Source organism: Leucopleurus acutus (assembly GCF_964270905.1).
Source record: "Leucopleurus acutus genome assembly, chromosome: 1".
In the NCBI taxonomy this organism is placed as follows: Eukaryota; Metazoa; Chordata; class Mammalia; order Artiodactyla; family Delphinidae; genus Leucopleurus; species Leucopleurus acutus.
Genome location: NC_139142.1, coordinates 3,839,794 through 3,863,711, shown reverse-complemented (window position 1 = coordinate 3,863,711; position 23,918 = coordinate 3,839,794). Strand labels below are relative to the sequence as shown.

Here is a 23,918-nt window from a genome sequence, read left to right as displayed (position 1 = left end):
CTAGAGCGCACAGGCTTCAGTAGTTGCAACACATGGGCTCAGTAGTTGCGGCATGAGGGCTCTAGGGTGTGTGGGCTCAGTAGTTGTGACTTGCGGGCTCTAGAGCGCAGGCTCAGTAGTCATGGTGCATGGGCTTTCTTGCTCTGTGGCATGTGGGATCTCCCTGGACCAGGGATTGAACCTGTGTCCCCTGCATCGGCAGGTGGTCTCTCAACCACTGGGCCACCAGGGAAGTCCCTGATTTATGTTTATTTAAATAATAGGGAATTAATTAATAAACAAATGTAGAGGACAGTAGAGAAAACTGCCTCTCCTGGACCATTGGCCATGACTTGAGGCATAGGAGTCATATATGGTGAATACCATGTGTCTGTAATCCTGATTCCACACAACGCAAAATCTAGCCTATCTTCTGTTATAAATGACCCCATGGGTCGATGTTAGGAATATACAAACATTATATTCCTATTCTGGGTTAATAGATTTATACATATTATTAATAATAAATCAGCAATATAGCCATTAAAAAATGTAAAAAAACACATAAAAAGAAGAAGGCAAAGCATTGTTCACTAGGAACATATGTGGTCAGGCAAGAAATATTATTAATTAAATAGAAAACATTCATGCCCTTTAAGCAATAAATGAATAAGTGTTTTGCCCTTTTGCTGAAAGGATCATACAGACACTGATAAATAAGAGTCAACATTGTTGATCTGGGTCAGTCTCAAGTTTAAGGCTTTCTTTTCTTAAGAGAAAAAATACTATGTTATGAAAAATTAATGAATGCCTAAATGAATAAATGAAATGTGGATAACAAGGATCAATGGAGATAAGGTCTGAAATTTTTTATCATCTTTTCTGCTCTGTACCTCTTAGAATGGGAGCACTTCAGCTGGTTGAAGGATTCTTCTATGGTCCTGAGAGCTCTGGTTGCATTCACGTGTTAGGACTGTGGAGACCATGTGAGTAATAGACAAATTTTGACCTTAGTTTCAATATTTTATTTAAAGCTATTGACTGTATTATTGCAAGTTGTGAAATATAATCAATGAAATTCAAATGGCCCAGAGTGAAATATGGGATTAATATGAAGTATTATATTGATTCATTCATAAAATGAAAAATGAGAGTAATTAATGAAAGATGTTGACACAAGAATGATTCTAAATATATATTAGAGATTTCTAAGCTCTTTGGTGGTTCCAATGAATAACCATTTTTAAAATTATAATTACTGAATTATGAATTGAACAATAAGTAATATAGAAATGAATGAGTAAAAAGAGGTATGGTATTGGATCAATGATGACCATTGGTGGCATATGAGTCGTGTACAATGAATACGTTCTGGAACTCTGAGGTCCGAAGCAAAAGAAATGTCTTTTTTGTCTTCATGCATTTTCACTCTTTATTATAATTGAAGCAATGAAAGAATCAATAAACAAACATGTGGACAAATGGAGAGAAAGTCTCAATCTTTATCACCTTCTGTTTAGTACTTTTCAGAATAGAAGCTCAGAGTGATTTCAGCCTCTATTGTGATCAAGGTTTCATTTTCAGGTTGGTATAGGACAGAGACCCAGGTGAGTAATGACCAGTGTTCCTCTCTTGGTTTGGGTAATTTACTTAAGTGTTTTCATTGTATTCTAAAAAGTAATAAATCTAATCAACAGGTTAATAATGGCCCATTGATAAATATGACCTGAAACCTTATACTGATTAATTGATATTGTAGGGACTTCCCTGGTGGTGCGGTGGTTAGAATCTGCCTGTCAATGCAGGGGACACGGGTTCCAGCCCTTGTCCGGGAAGATCCTACATGCTGCAGAGCAACTAAGCCCATGTGCCACAACTACTGAGCTGTGCTCAAGAGCCCACGAGCCACAAGTACTGAGCCTGTGTGCCTACAGCCTGTGCTCCGCAACGAGAGAAGCCACCACAATGAGAAGCTCGCACACCACAACGAAGAGTAGCCCCTACTTGTCACAACTAGAGAAAGCCTGAACGCAGCAACAAAGACCCAACGCAGCCAAAAATAAATAAATAAATTTATTTAAAAAAAATTGATATTGTATAACATTGATATTCATTAATGAAAGAGTTGTAATCTCTTTTGGTAATGATTAGAGAGAAGTTAGGGATATTCGAGTGTCTTGTTCTTTGGCTTTTGTTAATCATATATTTATTTTATTACTATCAATGAAGTAATGATTTAATTGATACAAATATATAAATGAATGGACTAAAATTGGGCTTAAATGAACCAATGATGAGGATTGGTAGAGGTTGAGGCACAGACGATGAATAATAAGTATCTGGAACCCTGAGGTCCAAGACAATACATACTCTATTTTCATGTTTATTTGATCCTATGGACAGATGTTAGGAATGTATAATTTTCAAGTTCTTCGATTAAGTTTTAAAATTATTACTAGATCAATGAGAGCACTATTAAAGTTACATAAATAATAGATTACAAAGAAAAGATAAATTATGTTCTCATTATGAACATCTATGATGAGACAAGAAATATTAATAAAAATTTCCAGCACTGATGATCATTATGAAATAGATGGATCAAGGGTGTCATCACTTTTTCCAGATACCAGATAGACTTGAACAATTAGGAGTCAATTTTATTGTTCTGAGTCAGTCTTAAGTATGAGCTTGTTCTTTCTGTTAAGAGAAAACAATTTCTACATTAAGAAAAAGTTATAAATTCCTAAATGACTGGGTAAAAGAAATGTACAATGCAAGAGTCAATGGAGATAAATTTTCTTTTTTTCTCATTGACTGTGCTTCATATTGTTCAAAATGGACACATTCGCGCTGATGAAGCGTTATTCCATGGTGATGCACCTTATGATTACATCTCTGTATTAGAAGCACAGAGACAAATGTGAGTAATAGTCAAATTTCTCGTCTTAGTTTCAGTGATTTTTTTTCCCCTGTGTATTCAGTGTATTACTTGAAACTTCCATATAGAGTAACAGAAGGCCAGTGTAGCTCAGTGATAAATATAGGCCTTCATTAAACACTAATTGATTAATGCATAGATGTATAATAGCATATAATTTGAAAAGAGGTACGTTGCTGTGAGAATGATCTATTTACAGTTAGCGATATCACGACTCTTCTTGGGTTTTGTGACTAATAATTTTAAAATTATTATGAGTGACTTACTGAATTAGTCAATAAACAAATAGAAATGAACAAAGAAAAGAGTAAAAAGTATTAAATTAATCAAAAATTTACTCATAATTCAATGATAAATATAAGAAATATTCTTTTGAATAATTGATAATGGGCAGGATTGAGGTCGAAAATTGGAAGAGATGGACCCTTAATGGGAAATAATTCTGTAAACTGAGGTTAGGGGTATTGAAGGGTGTTATTCTTGGAATATTTAGTGAACCATATATTATTTTATTATTCTTCCATATAGAAATGATGGAAGAAAAGAGACTCAGTGATGGAACAGTGATGATGATTGTGACGGGAAGAGTCCTGAATGATGAAAACATGTCTGAAACTCTGAGGTCCAACCCAGACCGTAAGTAGTCTCTTCCTTCTGGTGAAACTGTTTCTATAGAGAGATGACAGGAATATAAATAGGTCACATTTTTGTATGGATTTCATAGACAGATTTGTTATTATTAATAGATCTATAATGAACCATTTAGCAAATATAGATGAACATAAGGAAAAACAGGGTGAAGCGAGACAAAAGATACTGTTAATAAATATTGAAAACACTGATGCCCATTAAATAAATGGGTGAGGGTCACCTGTTTGGCCAAGGTTAGATAGAAAGACATGCATAAGCAAGAGTCAGTTTAATTGTTCTGCTTCAGACAAAAGACTGAGATTTTCTTTTAACAAGGTAAAAAATTTAGAGAGAAAAAGTAATAAAAACATAAATACTGAGTAACAGAAATGCCGAAAACAAAGATAGTGGTGATTAGGTCTGAATATTTTTATCATCTTCTGTGTTGCGTACACCTCAGAGCGAAGTCACTAGACGTGATTTAGAATCGTCCATGGATATGAGCTACGGGTTTGCCTCTGTGAAATAGGAGATGGAGATTACTGTGAGTCATAGTAGAAGTTCTTTCCTCTATTGTTTTATCAAAGTAATTCAATGTATTTAATAAGAAATGAGGAATATAAGTAAAGAAGGAGACTGCATCTCAGTGTTGAGTATGGATATAAAATCCACTATATGGTTTAATACATATATAGAAAACAATGTATTAAAGAGAGATATATATTTAAGTAATAATTATTCTATATAGATGAAGGCTTTTTGTATTTTTTCTTGAATTGTACTGCTAAAAATAATTAGTGAATTTTTTATTTAATCAAAAAAAGATGTGTACATAGAAAAAGGACCAATGTTCGATCGATGATGATTTCTGTTCATCAGTATGAGTGATATAAAGTGAATACTTGTCTGGAATTTTGAGGTCCGATATTACATTAATCTATTCCATTCTCAACTCAGGAAGGCATCCTATAGGCAGGAATAAATGAGGAGCTTACTTTGGTCTTGTGTTCATATTTTTCATTCTATTATTAAAATAGGAAAATGGGAGAATCTATAAATACATATGTAATTAAAAATAAAGGTGAATGATCTGTATACCTTCTTGGGAGAAATGTCTATTTAGATCTTATGCCCATTTTTTGATTGGGTTGTTGTTATTTATTTATTATTTTTTAAATTAATATGTATTGGAGCATGGTTGCTTTACAATGTTGTGTTAGCTTCCACTGCACAACAAAATGAATCAGAGCTGCATGAGCTGTTTGTATATTTTGGGGACTAATCCCTTGTTAGTTGCTTGGTTTGCAAATATTTTCCCCCATTCTGAGGGTTTTCTTTTCGTTTTGTTAATGGTTTCCTTTGCTGTGCAAAAGCCTTTAAGTTTAATTAGGTCCCATTTGTTTATTACTGTTTTTATGTTCATTAGTTTAGGAGATGGATCAAAAAAGATCTTGCTGCAATTTATGTCACAGAGGGTTCTCCCTATGTTTTCCTCTAAAAGTTTTACACTATCTGGCCTTACATTTAGGTCTTTAATCCATTTTGAGTTTATTTTTGTGTATGGTGCTAGGGTGTGTTCTAATTTCATTCTTCAACATGTAGCTGTCCAATTTTCCCAGCACCACTTATTGAAGAGACTGTCTTTTCTCCATTGTATATGTATACTTGCCACTTTTGTCATAGATTAGGTGACCATAAATGCATGGGTTTATCTCTGGACTTTCTATCCTGTACCATTGATCTATATTTCTGTTTCTGTGCCAGCACCATACTTTTTGATGACTATAGCTTTCTAGAAGAGTCTGAAGTCAGGAAGCCTGATTTCCCCAGATCTGTTTTTCTTTCTCCAGATTGCTTTGGCTATTCATGGTCTTTTGTATTTCCATACAAATTGTAAAGCTTTTTGTTCTAATTCTGAAAAAAAAATTGGTAATTTGATAAGGATTGCATTGAATCTGTAGATATCTTTGGATATGTAGCCATTTTCAGAATATTGATTCTTTCATCCAAGAATATGGTATATCTCATCATCTGTTTGTGTCATCTTTTATTTCTTTCATCAGCATCTTATAGTTTTCTAATTACAGGTCTTTGGCTTCCTTACGAAGGTTTATTCCTAGCTATTTTATTCTTTTTGATGCAACGGTAAATGTGATTGTTTCCGTAATCCCTATTTATGAACTTCCGTTGTTAGAGTATAGTAATGCAAGAGATTTCTGTGTATTAATTTTGAATCCTGCAACTTTTCCAAGTTCATTGAAGAGCTCTACTAGTTTTCCGGTATCATATATATGATTTTATATGTATAATATAATATCATTGGCAAATAGTGACAGTTTTACATTTCCTTTTTCAATTTGGATCACTTTTAATTCTTTTCTTCTCTTATACCAGTGGTTAGGGCTTCCAAAACTATGCTGAATTATACCCAAATAAAAAATTTAAAATATTAGGTGAGCGAAAAAAAAACCAATTTCCAATTACGGGAAATATGGGTGGAGAAAATAGATAGCTAGTGGGAAGCAGCCGCATAGCACAGGGAGATCAGCTCGGTGCTTTGTGACCGCCTAGAGGGGTGGGATAGGGAGGGTGGGTGGGAGGGAGATGCAAGAGGGAAGAGATATGGGGACAAATGTATATGTATAGCTGATTCACTTTGCTATACAGCAGAAACTAACACACCATTGTAAAGCAATTATACTCCAATAAAGATGTTTTAAAAAAAAAAGATATACCAGTAATATGTCAAGCAAAGCCAGAATTTCAATTATAAAGCCAAAGGACATGACTGTTACCACTTAGGGTAAGGAGGGGGGTCAGGAGAAGTGGTTGACAACCTTCATATTCTGGCGCAGCGGCAAGATCGAAGATTCCTTTTCAACAGATTTCACATATCCTCAACATTAGGGATTGCCTAAGTAATGATGTGAATGCGGAAGCAGGGATACGTGGAGAGTGTCTCCACCATTTTTATCTTCTGCGTTGTTTTATACTCCTCAGAGTGGGTGCACTGGACCAGAAATGAGGATTCTTCCTTGAGTGCCAGCCTAGGATGGCATCTTTGTCATAGGAGCCCGGACACCCATGTGAGCATCATCTAGTTCCTAGTCTGGGGGTGGGTGGTTTCTCAAAAAGTAATGACTAAGCTAAAAAGAATGGGTGAAAGAAAATTAAAGGAGGACATCTTTATCCCATTGATAAACAAGGAACTGTTGTGAAGCAAAAAACCTGATAATAAATATGAGAGAGATATAATGATGTGAGAATGGTTCTAGAGACAGGTGAGTGATATCTTGGTCTCGCTGGGTTTTGCAAACCCTAGAGTGTCAAAATTTGCGTTAGTGAAGTAACGCATGCATCAGTGAAACATATAGAATGAAGAGAAAGTCATCTTTTCTGGATCGATGATGATAAATGCCAGCGCATGAGTCATCGATGACGAATAATACATGTCTGGACCTCTCAGGTCCAATACACAAGAAATGTGGTCTGTCTCTTCATGCGTTTTCACTGGTTATGCTAATTGAGCCAATGAAAGCATCAGTAAACAAATCTGCTGGTCCATGGAGAGAAAGTCTCAATCTCGGTCATTACCTTCTCTGTTCGGTACTTTTCAGAATAGAAGCTCAGGCGATTTCAGCCTCCATTTTGATCAAGCTTCTCCTGTTCAGGTTGCTATGGGACAGAGACCCAGGTGAGTCATGGCCAGGGTTCCTGTCTTGGTTTGGGAAATTTGTTTAAGTGTTTTCATTGTATTCTCAAAAATCATCGATATATATATCAAAGGGTTGATGATGGCCCGTTGAAAAATAAGCCATGAGAGCTTATGCTGATGAAGTGATCATCCAGATCCTGGAAATGCATTAAGGAAAGAGATCACATGTATGGTGATAGTGATTGGATAGAAGTTAGGGATATTTGCAGGTCTTGTTCTTGGGTTTGGGGTATTCATGTCTTTCTTTCATTAGTATCAATGGTATAATGATTTATTTGATAAAGATATGTCAATGAACGAACTAAAATTGAACGCAAGGGGACCAACAAACAAGGTGGGTAGAGGATGAGGCATGGGCAAGGAACTATAAGCATCTGGAATTTGAGGGCCAAGAAGGATACATACTCTGTTTTCTACATTGATTTCTTCCTATGGACAGATGTTCAGAATATATAACATCATGCTCTTAGTTTGGGTTACTCAATTTAGATTTCATATTATTAATTGATAAATGATAGAACCGTTCAAAATATGTAAATAGTAGATTAAGAAGAAAAAGTCAGTTAATTCCTACTGTGGACACATGTGGTCTGGCAAGAAGCAATCCTAAATATTTGCACTGGTGATCACCATTAATAACAAATGGATCTAGGAGGTCAGCTGTTTGGCCAAGCTTCATGTGGATGTGAATAATTAAGAGTCAATTTTATTGTTCTGGGGTGCTCTCAAGTTTGACGGTATTTTTGTTTGTAGAAAAAGAAAAATCTTTGCGTTATGAAAGAGTGACCAATTCCTCATGATTGAGAACATTAAATCTGGAAAGAATGCATCAAAGTTCATAAAGTTTCCTTTCTCTCTCTCTCTTTTGTTTCATCGACTGTGCTTTCTATTGATTAAAGTGGGCATGTTCGAGCTGATCAAGCCATCAGTATTCCATGGTGAGGCACCTTATAATTGCAGGAACCTATGTGAGTAATAATCAAATTTCATGTCATGGTTTCTGTTATTATTTTGTCCCTATGTGTATGCATTCAGTATATTACTAGAGAGATCCCTATAGGAAAACAGAAGGCCAGTCAGCTCAGTGATAAATGTTACATTTTATGAAATATTAATTGCTTACTGCCCCAATGAAAAAAACAAGGCAAAACAAAACAAACCACAACAAGACAAAATCAGCATTGTGATTTACAGGTGAGACACACTGCTGTGAGAATAAATTATGGAGAGAAGAGGGATATCATGACTGCCCTTAGGTTTCATGATTAATAGGGTTTTCAATACCTATGAGAGATTTATTGCCTCAATCAGTACACGATGTAGAAATACGTGAAGAGAAGGAGGGACACTGTTGGATCGATGATGACTACTGGTGGCGTACGAGTCATGTACAATGAATATGTGTCTGGAACTCTGAGGTCCGATGCAAATGGAATCTAGTCCATTGTCCTATTGGTAGTGACCCTAGAGGCTGAAGTCAGGAATGAATGAGGGTCTTCTTTGCAGTCTTTGTGTTTATGCCTTTTCATTCTGTTTGTACAATTGAAAAACTGAGGCTCTCTTCATAAATATATGAATAAAACTAAAGATGAATGATGGAAAACAATTTCCAGTCACAGAAATTTGGGTGGAGATGAGATATACGATTAATATATCAAGGAAAGCCTGAAATACAATTAGAAAGCCATGGCACATGACTGTTACCACTTACGGTAATGAGGTGGGGGCCAGGAGAAGTGGTAGACAACATTCATATTCTGGCACAGAGGCAATATTGAAGTGGTTCCTTTTCAAAAGCTTTCGTATATCCACTACATTAGGGATTTCCTATATAATGATGTGAATGTGGAAGCAGGGATGAGTGGAGAGTGTCTCCACCATTTTAATCTTCTGCTTTGCTTTATACACCTCAGAGTGGACGCACTGGACCAGAAATGAAGATTCTTCCTTGAGTGCCAGTCTAGGATGGCATCTTGGTGGTAGGAGCCAGGAGACCCTTGTGAGCATCATCTAGTTCCTAGTCTGGGGGTGGGTGTTTTCCCTAAAAGTAATGAGTATATTAACAAAATGGGTGAAGGAAAATGAGAGAATGGCATCTTTATCCCATTGATAAACAAGGAACCTTTGTGAAGCAAAGTGCTGATAATAAATATGAGAAAGATATAATGGTGTGAGAATAATTCAAGACAGGTGAGCGATAACGAGGCCACATTGGGTTTTGCGAACCCCAGTGTCAAAATTCGCATTAGTGAATTAATGCATGAATCAGTGAACCATACAGAATGAAGAGAAAGTCATCTTTTCTGGATCGATGTTGATAAATGCCAGCGTATGAGTCGTCGATGATGAATAATATGTGTCTGGAACTCTGAGGTCCAATACAAAAGAAATGTGGTCTTTCTGTTCATGCATTTTCATTGGTTATGCTAACTGAGCCAATGAATGCATCAAGCAACAAATCTGCTGATCCACGGAGAGAAAGTCCCCATCTCGTCATCACCTTCTCTGTTTGGTACTTTTTAGAATAGAGACTCAAGGTAATTTCAGCCTCCATTTTGATCAAGTTTCTCCATTTCAGGTTGCTGTGGGACAGAGACCCAGGTGAGCTTTGTCCAGGGTTCCTGTCTTGGTTTGGGGAATTGATTTAAGTGCTTTCATTGTATTCTCAAAACTCATTGACATATTTCAAAGGGTTGATGATGGCCCGTTGTAAAACAAGCCATGAGAGCTTATGCTGATGAAGTGGTCATCTAGATCCTGGAAATTCATTAAGAAAAGAGATCTCATGTATGGTGGTAGTGATTGGAGAGAAGTTAGGGATATTCGCAGGTCTTGTTCTTGGGTTTTGGGTATTTGTGTCTTTCTTTCATTAGTATCAATAAGGTAATGATTTAATTGATAGAGATATATAAATAAATGAAGTAAAATCCGACCCAAGGGGACCAACGATGAAGATGGGTAGACGATGAGGCATCGGCAAGGAGCCATAAGTATTTGGAGGCCGGACGGCAAAGAAGGATACGTACTCTGTTTTCTACATTGATTTCTTCCTATGGACAGATGTTCAGAATATATGATGTCATGCTTTATTTTGGTTACTCAATTTAGTTTTCATACTATTAATCGATCAGAGATAGAACCCTTCAAAATAAGTAAATAGTAGATTAAGAAGAAAAGGTCAATTATTGCCTACTGTGGACACATGTGCTTCAGCAAGAAGTAATCCTATGGACTGCCACCAGTGATGCCCATTAATAACAAGTGGACCTAGGAGTTCCAGTGCACATGGAATCTAGTCCGTTGTCCTATGGGAAGTGACCCTAGAGGCAGAGGTCAGGAATGATGAGGGGCTTCTTGGTGGTCTTTGTATGCATGCCTTTTCATTCTGTTCAACAATTGAAAAACTGAGGCTGTCTTCATAAATATATGAATAAAAAAAATTAACGGCAGCAATGACCAATCATTGAAATATGGGTGGAGGCGAGATATACCATTAATATATTAAGGAAAGCCTGAATTTAAATTAGAAAGCCATGGCACATGACTGTTACCACTAGGGTAAGGAGGAGCAGGCCAGGATAATGGGTAGAAAAACTTCATAATATGACACACCAGCAAGATTGAACTGGTTTCTTTTCAACAGATTTCACATATCCGCTGTGTTAGAGATTGCCTAAATAACAATGGGAATGTGGAAGCCGGGATGAGTGGTGAGTGTCTCCACCATTTTTATCTTCTGCTTTGCTTTATACTCCTCAGAGTGGATGCACTGGACCAAAAAAGAGGCTTCGTCCTCGAGTGCCAGCCTAGAATGGCATCTTGGTCATGGGAGCCCGTGTGAGCATCATCTAGTTCCTAGTCTGGGGGTGGGTGTTTTCACTAAAAGTAATGACTATGCTAACAAAATGGGTGAAAGAAAATTGAAGGAGGGCATCTTTATCCCACTGATAAACAAGGAACTGCTGTGAAGCAGAAAGCCGATAATAAATATGAGAGAGATATAATGATGTGAGAATGGTTCTAGAGACAGGTGAGTGACATTGAGACCTTGCTGGGTTCTGCAAAACCTAGAGTGTCAAAATTGACATTAGTGAAGTAACGCATGAATCAGTGACACATTGAATGAAGAGAAAGTCATCTTTTCTGGATCGATGATGATAAATGCCAGCATATGAGTCATCGGTGATGAATAATATGTGACTGGAACTTTGAGGTCCAATACAAAAGAAATGTGGTCTTTCTCCTCATTGGTTTTCATTGGTTATGTGAATTGAGCCAATGAAAGCATCAATCAACAAATAGGCAGATCCATGGAGAGAAAGTCTCCATCTCGTCATCACCTTCTCTGTTTGGTACTTTTCAGAATAGAAGCTCAAGGAGATTTCAGCCTCCATTGTGATCAAGGTTCTCCTTTTCAGGTTGCTATGGGACAGACACCTAGGTGAGCTATGGCCAGGTTTCCTGTCTTGGTTTGGGGAATTGGTTTAACTGTTTTTATTGTATTTGTAAAAGTCATCAATATATATAAAAGGGTTGACGAAGGCCTGTTGATAAACAAGCCATGAGAGCTTATGCTGAAGAAGTGATTATCTAGATCCTGGAAGTTCATTAAGGAAAGTGATCTCATGTATGGTGATAGTGATTGGAGAGAAGTTAGAGATATTCACGGGTCTTGTTCTTGGGTTTTGGGTATTCATGTCTTTTGTTCATTAGTATCACTGATGTAATGATTTAATTGATATTTATCAATGAATGAAATAAAATTGGACCCAAGGGGACCAACGATCAGTTTGGGTATAGGATGAGGCCTGGGTAGGGAACCATAAGTATCTGGAAGCCTGATGGCCGAGAAGGATTCATACTCTGTTTTCTCCATTGGTTTCTTCCTATAGACAGATGTCCGGCATATATAAAGTCATGCCCTTTGTTTGGGTTACACAATTCTGATTTCATACTATTAATAGATCAGTGATAGAATGGTTCAAAATATGGAAATAGTATATTAAGAAGAAAAGGTCAATCATTGCCTACATTGGACACGTGTTCCAGCAATAAGTAATCCTAAAGATTACCACCACTGATGCCCATTGATAACAAATGGACCTATGAGGTCAACTTTTTGGCCAAGCATCATTTAGATGTGAATAATTAAGAGTCAGTTTTATTGTTCTGGGTTGCTGTGAAGTTTGAGGGTATTTTGGTGTGTAGAAAAAGAAAAATCTCTGCATTACAAAAGAGTGATCAATTCTCCATGACTGAGAACATTAAATCTGCAAAGAAAGCGTCAAGGTCCATAAAGTTTCTTTTCTCTCTCTCTCTTTTCTGTCATCGACTGTTCTTTCTACTGATTAAAGTGGACACATTTGAGTTGAGCAAGCTATCAGTATTTCACGGTGATGGCATCTTATCATTGCCAGAACCCATGTGAGTAATAATCAAATTTCATGTCATGGTTTCCGTTATTTTTTTGTCCCTCTGTGTTGCATTCAGTGTATTATTGGAAAGATCCCTATAGGAAAACAGAAAGCCAGTGCAGCTTGGTGATAAATGTTACATTTTACGCAACATTAATTGATTACTGCCCCATGAAAAAAACAAAGCAAAGCAAAACAAAACAAACCAAACCACAACAACCCAAAACCAGCATCGTGATTTACAGGAGAGAATACTACTGTGAGAATGAACTATGGAGAGAAGAGAGAAGTCCTGACTGCCCTTAGGTTTTGTGATTAATGGGTTTTCAATATTTATGAGAGATTCATTGCCTCAATCAGTACACGATGTAGAAATACACAAAGAGAAGGAGGGACAGTATTGGATAGATGATGACTACTGGTGGTGTATGAGTCGTGTATGATGAATACGTGTCTGGAACTCTGAGGTCCGATGCAAATGGAATCTAGTCCATTGTGCTATTGCAAGTGACCCTAGGGGCTGAGGTCAGGAATGAATGAGGGGCTTTTTTGTAGTCTTTGTCTTCATGCCTTTTCATTCTGTTCATACAACTGAAAAACTGAGTCTCTCTTCATAAATATGTGAATAAAAATAAAGATGAATGGCGGAAAACAATTTCCAATCATGGAAATATGGGTGGAGATGAGCTATACCAGTAATATGTCAAGGAAAGCCTGAGTTTCAATTGGAAAGCCATGGCACATGACTGTTACCACTTAGGGCAAGGAGAAGGGGGGCAGGAGAATCGGTAGACATCCTTCATATTCTGGCACAGCAGCAAGATTGAAGTGGTTTTTATTCAACAGATTTCACACATCTGCTACATTAGGTATTGCCTAAATAACGATGTGAATTTGGAAGCAGTGATGAGTGGAGAGTGTCTCCACCATTTTTATCTTTTGCTTTGCTTTATACTCCTCAGGCTGGACGCACTGGACCTCAGGAGGATTATTCTTTGAGCGCCAGCATAGGATGGCATCTTGGTCATAGGAACCAGGAGACCATTGTAGTCATCATCTAGTTCCTAATCTGGGGGTGGGTGTTTTCACTAATAGTAATGACTATGCTAACAAAATGGGTTAACGAAAATTAAAAGGAGGGACTCTTTTTCCCATTGATAAACAAGGAACTGTGTGAAGCAAAAACCAGATAGTAAATATGAGAAAGATATAATGATGTAAGAATGGTTCTGGAGACAGGTGAGTGATATCGAGGCCTCAGTGTGTTTTGCAAACCCTGGAGTGTCAAAATTGGCCTTAGTGAATTCACACATGAGTCAGTGAAACATATAGAATAAGAGAAAGTCATCTTTTCTGGATCGATGATGAGAAATGCCAGTGCATGAGTCATCGATGATGAATAATACGTGTCTGGAACTGTGAGGTCCAATAGAAAAGAAATGTGGTCTTTCTTATGTGTTTTCTTTGGTTATGCTAATTGAGCCTGTGAAGGCATCAGCCAACAAATCTTCAGATCTATGGAGAGAAAGTCTGAATCTCGGTGATCACCTTCTCTGTTTGGTACTTTTCAGAATAGAAGCTCAAGGAGATTTCAGCCTCCATTGTGATCAAGGTCCTCCTTTTCAGTTTGCTATGGGACAGAGACCCAGGTGAGTTATGGCCAGGGCTCCTGTCTTGGTTTGGGGAATTGGTTTAAGTGTTTTCATTACAGTCTCAAAAATCATTGATATATATCAAAGGGTTGATGATGCCTGTTGAAAAATAAGCCATGAGAGCTTATGCTGATGAAATGATCATCTAGATCCTGGAAATTCATTAAGGAAAGTGATCTCATGTATGGTGATAGTGATTGGAGAGAACGTATGGATATTCGCAGGTCTTGTTCTTGGGTTTTGGATATTCGTGTCTTTCTTTCATTAATATCAATGATATAATGATTTAATTGATAGAGATATGTCAATGAACAAACTAAAATTGAACCCAAGGGGACCAACAAACAAGGTGGGTAGAGGATGAGGCATAGGCAAGGAACCATATGTATCTGGAAGCCTGAGGGCCAAGGATACGATACATACTCTGTTTTGATTTCTTCCTATGGACAGATGTTCAGAATATATAAAGTCATGCTCTTAGTTTGGTTTACTAAATTTATATTTAATACTATTAATCGATCAATGATAGAACCATTCAAAATATGTAAATAGTAGATTAAGAAGAGATGGTCAGTTATTGCCAAATGTGGACACATGTGGGCGATTTCCACCCCTTATGCCCCTTAATTACAATTGGACCTAGGAGGTCAACTGTTTGGCCAAGAGTCATGTAGATGTGAATAACTGAGTCAATTTTATTGTTCTTGGCCACTCTCAAGTTTAAGGGTATTATTTTCTGTAGAAAAAAACATCTCTTCATTATGAAAGAGTGGTCAGTTCCTCATGACTGAGAACATTAACTGTGGAAAGAAAGCATCAATGTTCATAAGTTTCCTTACTCTCTCTTTTGTTTCATCGACTGTGCTTTTATTGATTAAAATGGACACATTTGAGCTGAGCAAGCTATCAGTATTCCATGGTGAGGTACCTTATGATTGCAGGAACCCATGTGAGTAATAAGCAAATTTCTTGTCATGGTTTCCGTTTATTTTTGTCTGCCTGGTGTGCATTCAAGGTATTATTCGAGATATTCATATAGGAAAACAAAAGGCCAGTGCAGTTCGGTGATAAATGTTACATTTTATGAAACATTAATTGATTACTGCCCCAATTAAAAAAATAAAATAAAACAAAACAAAACAACACAAAATCAACATCATGATTTATAGGAGAGACACACTGCTATGAGAATGAACTATGGAGAGAGGAGGGAAATCATGACTGCCCTTGGGTTTTGTGATTAATAGGCTTTTCAGTATTTATGAGAGATTTATTGCCTTAATCAGTACACAGTGTAGAAATACATGAAGAGAAGGAGGGACACTACTGGATTGATGATGATTACTGGTGGCCTACCAGTCGTGTATGATGAATACATGTCTGGAACTCTGAGGTCTGATGCAAATGGAATCTAGTCCATTGTCCTATTGGAAGTGACCCTAGGGGCTGAGGTCAGGAATGAATGAGGGGCTCCTTTGCAGTCTTTGTGTTCATGCCTTTTCATTTTGTTCGTGCAAATGAAAAACTGAGGCCCTCTTCATAAATAAAGAAATATAAGAAATAAAGAAATAAATAAATAAATAAAAGAAAATAAATAAATAAAGAAAGAAAGAAAGAAAGAAAAATGACGGCAAACAATTTCTATTCATGGATATATGGGTGGAAACAAGATATACCATTAACATGTCAAGGAAAGCCTGGATTTCAATTTTAAAGCCATGGGACATGACTGTTACCACTTAGGGTAAGGAGAAGGGGACCAGGGGAAGTGGTAGACAACCTTCATATTCTGGCACAGAGGCAAGATTGAAGTTGTTCCTTTTCAACAGGTCTCACATACCTGCTATGTTAGGGATAGCCTAAGTAATGATGTGAATGTGGAAGCAAGGATGAGTGGAGAGTGTCTCCACCATTTTTATAATCTGCTTCGCTTTATACTCCTGAGAATGGATGCACTGGATCAGAAACGAGGACTCGTCCTCGAGGGCCAGCCTAGGATGGCATCATGGTTGTAGGAGCCAGGAGACCTGTGTGAGCAGCATCTAGTTCCTAGTCTGGGGGTGGGCACTTTCGCTAAAAGTAATGACTATGCTAACCAAATGGATGAAAGAAAATTAAAGGAGGGCATCTTTATCCCATTGATAAACAGGAACTCTTGTGAAGCAAAAACCAGATAATAAATATGAGAGAGATATAATGATGTGAGAATGGTTATAGAGACAAGTGAGCGATATCAAGGCCTCACTGAGTTTTGCAAACCCTAGAGGGTCATAACTGGCATTAGTGAATTAGCGCATGCATCAGTGAAACATACAGAATGAAGAGAAAGTCATCTTTTCTGGATTGATGATGATAAATGCCAGTGTATGAATATACGCTGATTATGAATAATACGTGTCTGGAACTCTGAGGTCCAATACAAAAGAAATGTGATCTTTCTCTTCATGCTTTTTCATTGGTTTTGCTAATTGAGCCAAAGAAAGCATCAGTCAACAAATCTGCCTATCCATGGAGAGAAAGTCTCAATCTCAGTCGACACCTTCTCTGTTTGGTACTTTTCAGAATAGAAGCACAAGGTGATTTCAGCCTCCATTGTGATCAAGGTTCTCCTTCTCAGGTTGCTATAGGACAGACCCAGGTGAGTTATGGCCAAGGTTTCTGCCTTGGTTTGGGGAATTGATTTAAGTGTTTTCATTGTATTCTCAAAAGTCATCGATATATATTAAAGGGTTGATGATATGGCCCATTTAAAAACAAGACGTGATAGCTTATGCTGATGAAGTGATCATCTAGATACTGGAAATGCATTAAGGAAAGAGATCTCATGTATGATGATAGTGATTGGAGAGAAATTAGGGATGTTTGTGGGTATACTGTTCTTGGGTTTTGTTTTTTCGTGTCTTTCTTTCATTAATATCAATGATGTAATGATTTAATTGATAGTGATGTATCAATGAATGAACTAAAATTGGACCCAAGGGGACCAACGATGATGTTCAGTAGAGGATGAGGCATGGCCAAGGAACTATAAGTATCTGGAATCCTGAGGTCCAAGAAAGGATACATACTTCATTTTCTACATTGATTTCTTCACTTGGACAAATGTTCAGAATATATAAAATCATGCTCCTACTTTGCATTACTCAATTTATATTTCATACTATTAATCGATCAGTGATAGAACACTTCAAAATATATAAATAGTAGATTAAGAAGAAAAGGTCCATTATTGTCTACTGTGGAGACATGGGGTTCGGCAAGAAGCAATCCTAAATATTTCCATCAGTTAGGACCGTTAATAACAAATGGACCTAGGAGGTCAACTGTTTCCAAGCATCATTTAGATGTGAATAATTAAGATTCAATTTTATTGTTCTGGAGCACTCTCAAGTTTGAGGGTATTTTTGATTGTAGAATAAGAAAAACCTCTGCATTATGAAAGAGTGATCAATTCGTGAATATTGAGAACTCTAAATTTGGACAGAAAGCATCAATGTCCATACAGTTTCCTTTTTCTTTCTCTTTTTTGTTTCATTGACTGTGCTTTCTACTGATTAAAATGGACATGTTCAAGCTGATTAAGCTATCAGTATTCCATGGTGATGCACCTTATGATTGCTGGAACCCATGTGGGTAATAAATTTCATGTCATGGTTTCCGTTATTTTTTTTGTCCCTCTGTGTGTGCATTGAGTGTATTATTGGAGAGATACATACAGGAAAAGTAAGGCCAATGCAGCTCAGTGATAAATGTTACATTTTATGAAACATTAATTGATTACTGCCTGGATGGAAAAAACAAACAAATCAAAACAATACAAAACAAATCAACACAAACCCAGCATCATGGTTTACAGGAGAGACGCACTGCTGTGAGAATGAACTCTTTTGATAAGAGGGATATCATGACTGCCCTTAGGTTTTGTGATTAATAGGTTTTCCAATATTTATGAGAGATTTATTTCTTCAATCAGTAAACAATGTAGTAATAAGCAAAGAAAAGGAAAGGCCATAATAGATCGATTCCATGGCGATGCATCATATAACTGCAGGAACCCATGTAATCAATAATCTAATTTCTTGCCTTTCTTTCAGTCTTTTTCCTTCCTCTGAGCATACACTCAGTTTATTTTTAGAAAGATCCATATAGGATAACATAAAGCCAATACACCTCAGTTTTAAATGTTGCATTTTTCAAGCATTAGTTGATTACTACATAGCTGAAAAAAAATACAAAAGCAGCATCATAATTCACAGAAGAGATTCATTGCTGTGAGAATGAACTATTTACAGAATAGGGATATCATGATTATCCTTAGGTTTTGTGTTTAATAGCACTTTCAATTATTTTGTGATGTATTGAATTATTCAATAAACAATGCCCAAATACTTGAGGTCACAGAAGTTACATTGTATGGCTGATTACTCCTGGTGGCTTATGGGTCATGAAAGTTGAATTTATCTCTGTAACTTTGATGTCCTATTCAAAGCTAATCTAAGGATTTTTCTTTGGGCATCTGCCTTAGGTGACATCTTTTTTTAGGAGCCAGGAGACCAGTGCTGTCTACAAGAGACCCACTTTAGACCTCGTGACACATACAGACTGAAAGTGAAGGGATGGAAAAAAGATATTTCATGCAAATGGAAATCAAAAGAAAGCTGGAGTAGCAATACTCGTATCAGATAAAATAGACTTTAAAATAAAGACTCTTACAAGAGATATGGAGGGACACTACATAATGATCAAAGGATCAATCCAAGAAGAAGATATAACAATTATAAATATTTACGCACCCAACATAGGGGCACCTCAATACATAAGGCAAATGCTAACAACCATGAAAGGGAAATTGACAGTAACACAATAATAGTAGAGGACTTTAGCACCCCACTTACACCAATGGACAGATCATCCAAACAGAAAATAAATAAGGAAACACAAGCTTTAAAATGACACAACAGACCAGATAGATCTAACTGATATTTATAGAACATTCCACCCAAAAGTGACAGATTACATTTTCTTCTCAAGTGCACATGGAACATTCTCCAGGATAGATCACATTTTGGGTCACAAATGAAGCCTTGGAAAATTTAGGAAAATTGAAATTATGTCAAGCATCTTTTCTGGCCACAAAGCTATAAGACTGGAAATCCATTACAGGAAAAAAACTGTAAAAAACACAAATACATGGAGGCTAAACAGTGTGCTACTTAATAACCAAAAGATCACTGAAGAACTCAAAGAAGAAATAAAAGAATACATAGAAACAAATGACAGTAAAAACACAACGACCCAAAACCTATGGGATGCAGCAAAAGCAGTTCTAAGAGGGAAGTTTAGAGCAATACACTCTCACCTCAAGAAACCTTTCAAATAAACAATCTAACTCTACATTTAAAACAACTAGAGAAAGAAGAACAAAGAAAATCCAAAGTCAGTAGAAGGAAAGAAATCATAAAGATCAGAGCAGGAATAAATGGAATAGAAATGAAGAAAACAATAGCAATGATCAATAAAACTAAAAGCTGGTTCTTTGAGAAGATAAACAAAATTGATAAACCCTTAGCCAGACTCATCAAGAAAAAAAGAGAGAGGACGCAAATCAATAAAATTAGAAATGAAAAAGGAGAAATCACAACAGACAGTGCAGAAATACAAAGGATTATAACAGACTACTACAAACAACTATATGCCAATAAAATGGACAACCATGAAGAAATGGAAATTCTTGGAAAAGTACAATTTTCCAAGACTGAGCCAGAAAGAATTAGAAACTATAAACAGACCTATCACAAGTAGTGAAATTGAAACAGTAATTAAAAATCTTCCAACAAACAAAAGCCCAGGACCAGATGACTTCACAGGCTAATTCTATCAAACATTTAGAGAAGAGCTAACACCCATCCTTCTCAAACTCTTCCAGAAAATTTCAGAGGCACAAACACTCCCAAATTCAATCTACGAAGCCACCATCACCCTGATACCAAAACCAGAGAAAGATATCACAAAAAAAGAAAATTATAGACCAATATCACTGATGAACATAGATGCAAAAATCCTCAACAAAATACTATCAAACAGAATCCAACAACATATTAAAAGGATCATACACCATGATCAAGTGGGGTTTATTCCAGGGATGCAAGGATGCTTCAATATATGCAAATCAATCAATGTGATACACCACATTAACAAAATAAGGAATAAAACCCATATGATCATATCAATAGATGCAGAAAAGCTTTTGACAAAAGTCAACACCCATTTATGATAAAAACTCTGCAGAAAATGGGCATAGAGGGAACCTGCCTCAACATAATAAAGGCCATATATGACAAAGCCACAGCAAGCATCATACTGAATGGTGAAAAACTGAAAGCATTTCCACTAAGATCAGGAACAAGACAAGGATGTCCACTCTCACCTCTCTTATTCAACATAGTTTTGGAAGTCCTAATCACAGCAGTCAGAGAAGAAAAAGAAATAAAAGTAATACAAATTGGAAAAGAAGAAGGAAAACTGTAACTATTTGCTGATGACATGATACTATACACAGAAAATCCTAAAGATGCCACCAGAAAACTACTAGAACTAATCAATGAATTTGGTAAGGTTGCAGGATACAAAATTAATGCACAGAAATCTCTGGCATTCCTATACACCACCAACAAAAAATCAGAAAGAGAAATTAAGAAAACACTCCCATTTACCATTGCAAGAAAAAGAATAATATATCTAGGAATAAATCTTCCTAAGGAGGCGATCAGTTGATCTTCCCATCAATTGGTTGGAAGAATCAATATTGTGAAAATGACTATACTACCCAAAGCAGTCTACAGATTCAATGCAATCCCTATCAAACTACCAATGACATTCTTCACAGAATTAGAACAAAAAATTTTACAATTTGTATGGAAACACAAAGGACCCTGAATAACCAAAGCAATCTTGAGAAAGAAAAACGGAGTTGGAGGAATGAGGCTCCCTGACTTCAAACTATACCACAAAGCTACAGTAATCAGGACAGTATGGTACTGGCAGAAAAACAGAAATATAGATCAATGGTATAGGACAGAATGCCCAGAGATAAACCCACACACATATGGGCACCTAATTTATGACAAAGGAGGCAAGAACATACAATGGAGAAAAGACAGCCTCTTCAGTAAATGGTGCTGGAAAACTGGACAGCTACATGTAAAAGAGTGAAATTAGAACACTACCTAACACCATACACAAAACTTAACTCCAAATGGATTAAAGACTTAAACATAAGACCAGACACTATAAAACTCTTAGAGGAAAACATAGGAAAAACACTCTTTGACATAAACCACAGCAAGATCTTTTTCACCCACCTCTTAGAGTAACAGAAATAAAAACAAAACTAAACAATGGGACTTAATGAAACTTAAAAGCTTTTGCACAGAAAAGGAAACCATAAACAAGACAAAAAGACAACCCTCAGAATGGGAGAAAATATTTGCAAATGAAACAACAGACAAAGGATTAATCTCCAAAATATACAACAGGTCATGGAACTCAATATCAAAAAAAAACAAAACAATCCAGTTAAAAAATGGGCCAAAGACTTAAATAGATATTTCACCAAGGAAGACATACAGATGGCCAACAGGCACATTAAAAGATCCTCAACATCACTAATTATTAGAGAGATGCAAATCAAAACTACAATGAGGTATCACCTCATGCTGGTCAGAATGTCCATTATCAAAAAATCTAGAAACAGTAAATGCTGGTAAGGGTGTGGTGAAAAGGGAACCCTCCTGCACTGTTGGTGGGAATGTAAATTGATACAACCACTATGGAAAACAGTATGGCGTTTCCTTAAAAAACTAAAAATAGAACTATCATACAACCCAGCAATCCCACTACTGGGCAAATACCCTGAGAAAATCATAATTCAAAATGAGACATACACCACAATGTTCATTGCAGCACTATTTACAATAGCCAGGATATCGAACCAACCTAAATGCCCATCGACAGATGAATGGATAAAGAAGACGTGGCACATGTAAACAATGGAATATTTCTCAGCCATAAAAAGAAACAAAATTGAGTTTTGTAGTGAGGTGGATGGACCTAGAGTCTGTCATACAGAGTGAAGTAAGTCAGAAAGAAAAACAAACACTGTATGCTAACGCATATATATGGAACCTAAAAGAAAAAAGGTACTGATGAACCTAGATGCAGAGCAGGAATAAAGAGGTAGACATAGAAAATAGACTTTTGGATATGGGGTGGGAGGGCGAAGGTGGGGCGAAGTGAGAGTAGCATTGACATATATACACTACCGAATGTAAAATATTTGGCTGGTGGGAAACAACAGCATAGCACAGGGAGATCAGGTCGGTGCTTTGCAATGACCTAGAGGGGTGGGGTAGGGAGGATAGAGGGAGGCTCAAGAGGGAGGGGATATGGGGACATGTGTATGCATATGGCTGATTTGCTTTGTTGTGCAACAGAAACTAACACAGTATTGTGAAGCAATTATACTCCAATAAAGATCTATTAAGAAATATTTAATCATATTTTTTCTCATGGTTTTGTTGATTTCTGTGTTTGTGTGTGTGTGTGTGTGTGTGTGTGTGTGTGTGTCTGTGTGTATTAAGGGTAAAGTTCAAAATTTCCGTACAGAATAGTAGATGGCCAAGCTCAATAAGAAATAGAGAATTTGATGAAACATTAAATGATTAATAAATAAATGAAAACAGCATCTAATTCAAAAAAGAGTTTCATTGAGATGAAATTGAACTATTTACACAGTAGGGATATCATGCTCTTTTTGGGTTTTGCAGATAATAGAATTTAAAAATGTTTGTGAATGGATTACTTGATCAGTTAATAAACAAATAGAAATGAACAAAGAACAGAGACATATTCATGGACGAAGTATGATGATAGTTCCAGGAATAGTCCTTAGTTATGAAAACATGTCTGAAACTCTGAGGTCCAACACAGAGCATAAGTAGTCTATTTCCTTCATTAAAATTGTATAGGGAGATGTCAGGAATACCAAAAGATCATATTCTTGTTGACTTCATAGAGTTATAGTTGTTATTTGTAATTGATCTGTGATGGACTCATTAAGCAAATATAAATGTATAAGGAAAAATAGGGTGAAGTATTTTTCTCATATGAACACCTTTGTTAAAGCAAAAGATATTGTGAATAAAAACTGAAAATTCTGAATCCCATTAAATAAATGGGTGAGGGTCACCTCCTTGACCAGAGTTCTATAGACATGCCTATGTAAGAGTCATTAAATTATTCTTTTTCAGACTAAAGATTTAGGTTTTTCTTTTAATAAGGTAAAAAATAAATAGAAAAACAATAACTAATAAATAATTAAATATTGAGTATATGAAACTCCAGAAACAAGGATCTGTGGCTTCTGGTCTCAGTATTCTCATCATCTTCTGTGTTTTGTACTCAGAATGAATGCACTAGAGATGGTTTAGAATCATCCATGGTCACCAGATCTGTGGTTGCCTCTGTATAATACGAGGATGGAGATTAATGTGAGTAATAGTTGAAGTTCTTTTTTCAGTTTTTTTTTT

At 36.5% G+C, this 23,918-nt stretch overlaps 1 protein-coding gene across 2 annotated transcripts; it reads left to right on the top strand.

The window, feature by feature from the left end:
• Positions 1-2,494: 2,494 nt before the first annotated feature.
• On the top strand, positions 2,495-10,561 carry LOC309969561 (uncharacterized protein). 2 transcript variants are annotated; one of them, XM_082851403.1, is made up of 8 exons: positions 2,495-2,902; positions 3,449-3,556; positions 6,551-6,636; positions 7,168-7,244; positions 8,165-8,233; positions 9,179-9,264; positions 9,844-9,866; positions 10,168-10,561. In XM_082851403.1, exons 2-5 carry the CDS (start codon positions 3,451-3,453, stop codon positions 8,205-8,207), a joined length of 312 nt encoding a protein of 103 aa, XP_082707529.1. In that variant the 5' UTR covers positions 2,495-2,902; positions 3,449-3,450; the 3' UTR covers positions 8,208-8,233; positions 9,179-9,264; positions 9,844-9,866; positions 10,168-10,561. The 2 variants fall into 2 exon arrangements, with proteins under 2 accessions (XP_082707529.1, XP_082707530.1); XM_082851404.1 differs by lacking the exon at positions 2,495-2,902 and having other exon boundaries at positions 3,373-3,556.
• The last annotated feature ends 13,357 nt before the right edge of the window (positions 10,562-23,918 follow it).

What these genes read in the sequence shown, in the direction of transcription:
- LOC309969561 (XM_082851403.1), top strand. Translation starts at nt 3,451, where the DNA reads ATGATGGAAGAAAAGAGACTCAGTGATGGAACAGTGATGATGATTGTG. An exon ending in TCTGAGGTCCAACCCAGACC is followed by an intron (nt 3,557 to 6,550) that starts GTAAGTAGTCTC and finishes TATACTCCTCAG; the next exon opens with AGTGGGTGCACTGGACCAGA. An exon ending in GCTATGGGACAGAGACCCAG is followed by an intron (nt 7,245 to 8,164) that starts GTGAGTCATGGC and finishes TATTGATTAAAG; the next exon opens with TGGGCATGTTCGAGCTGATC.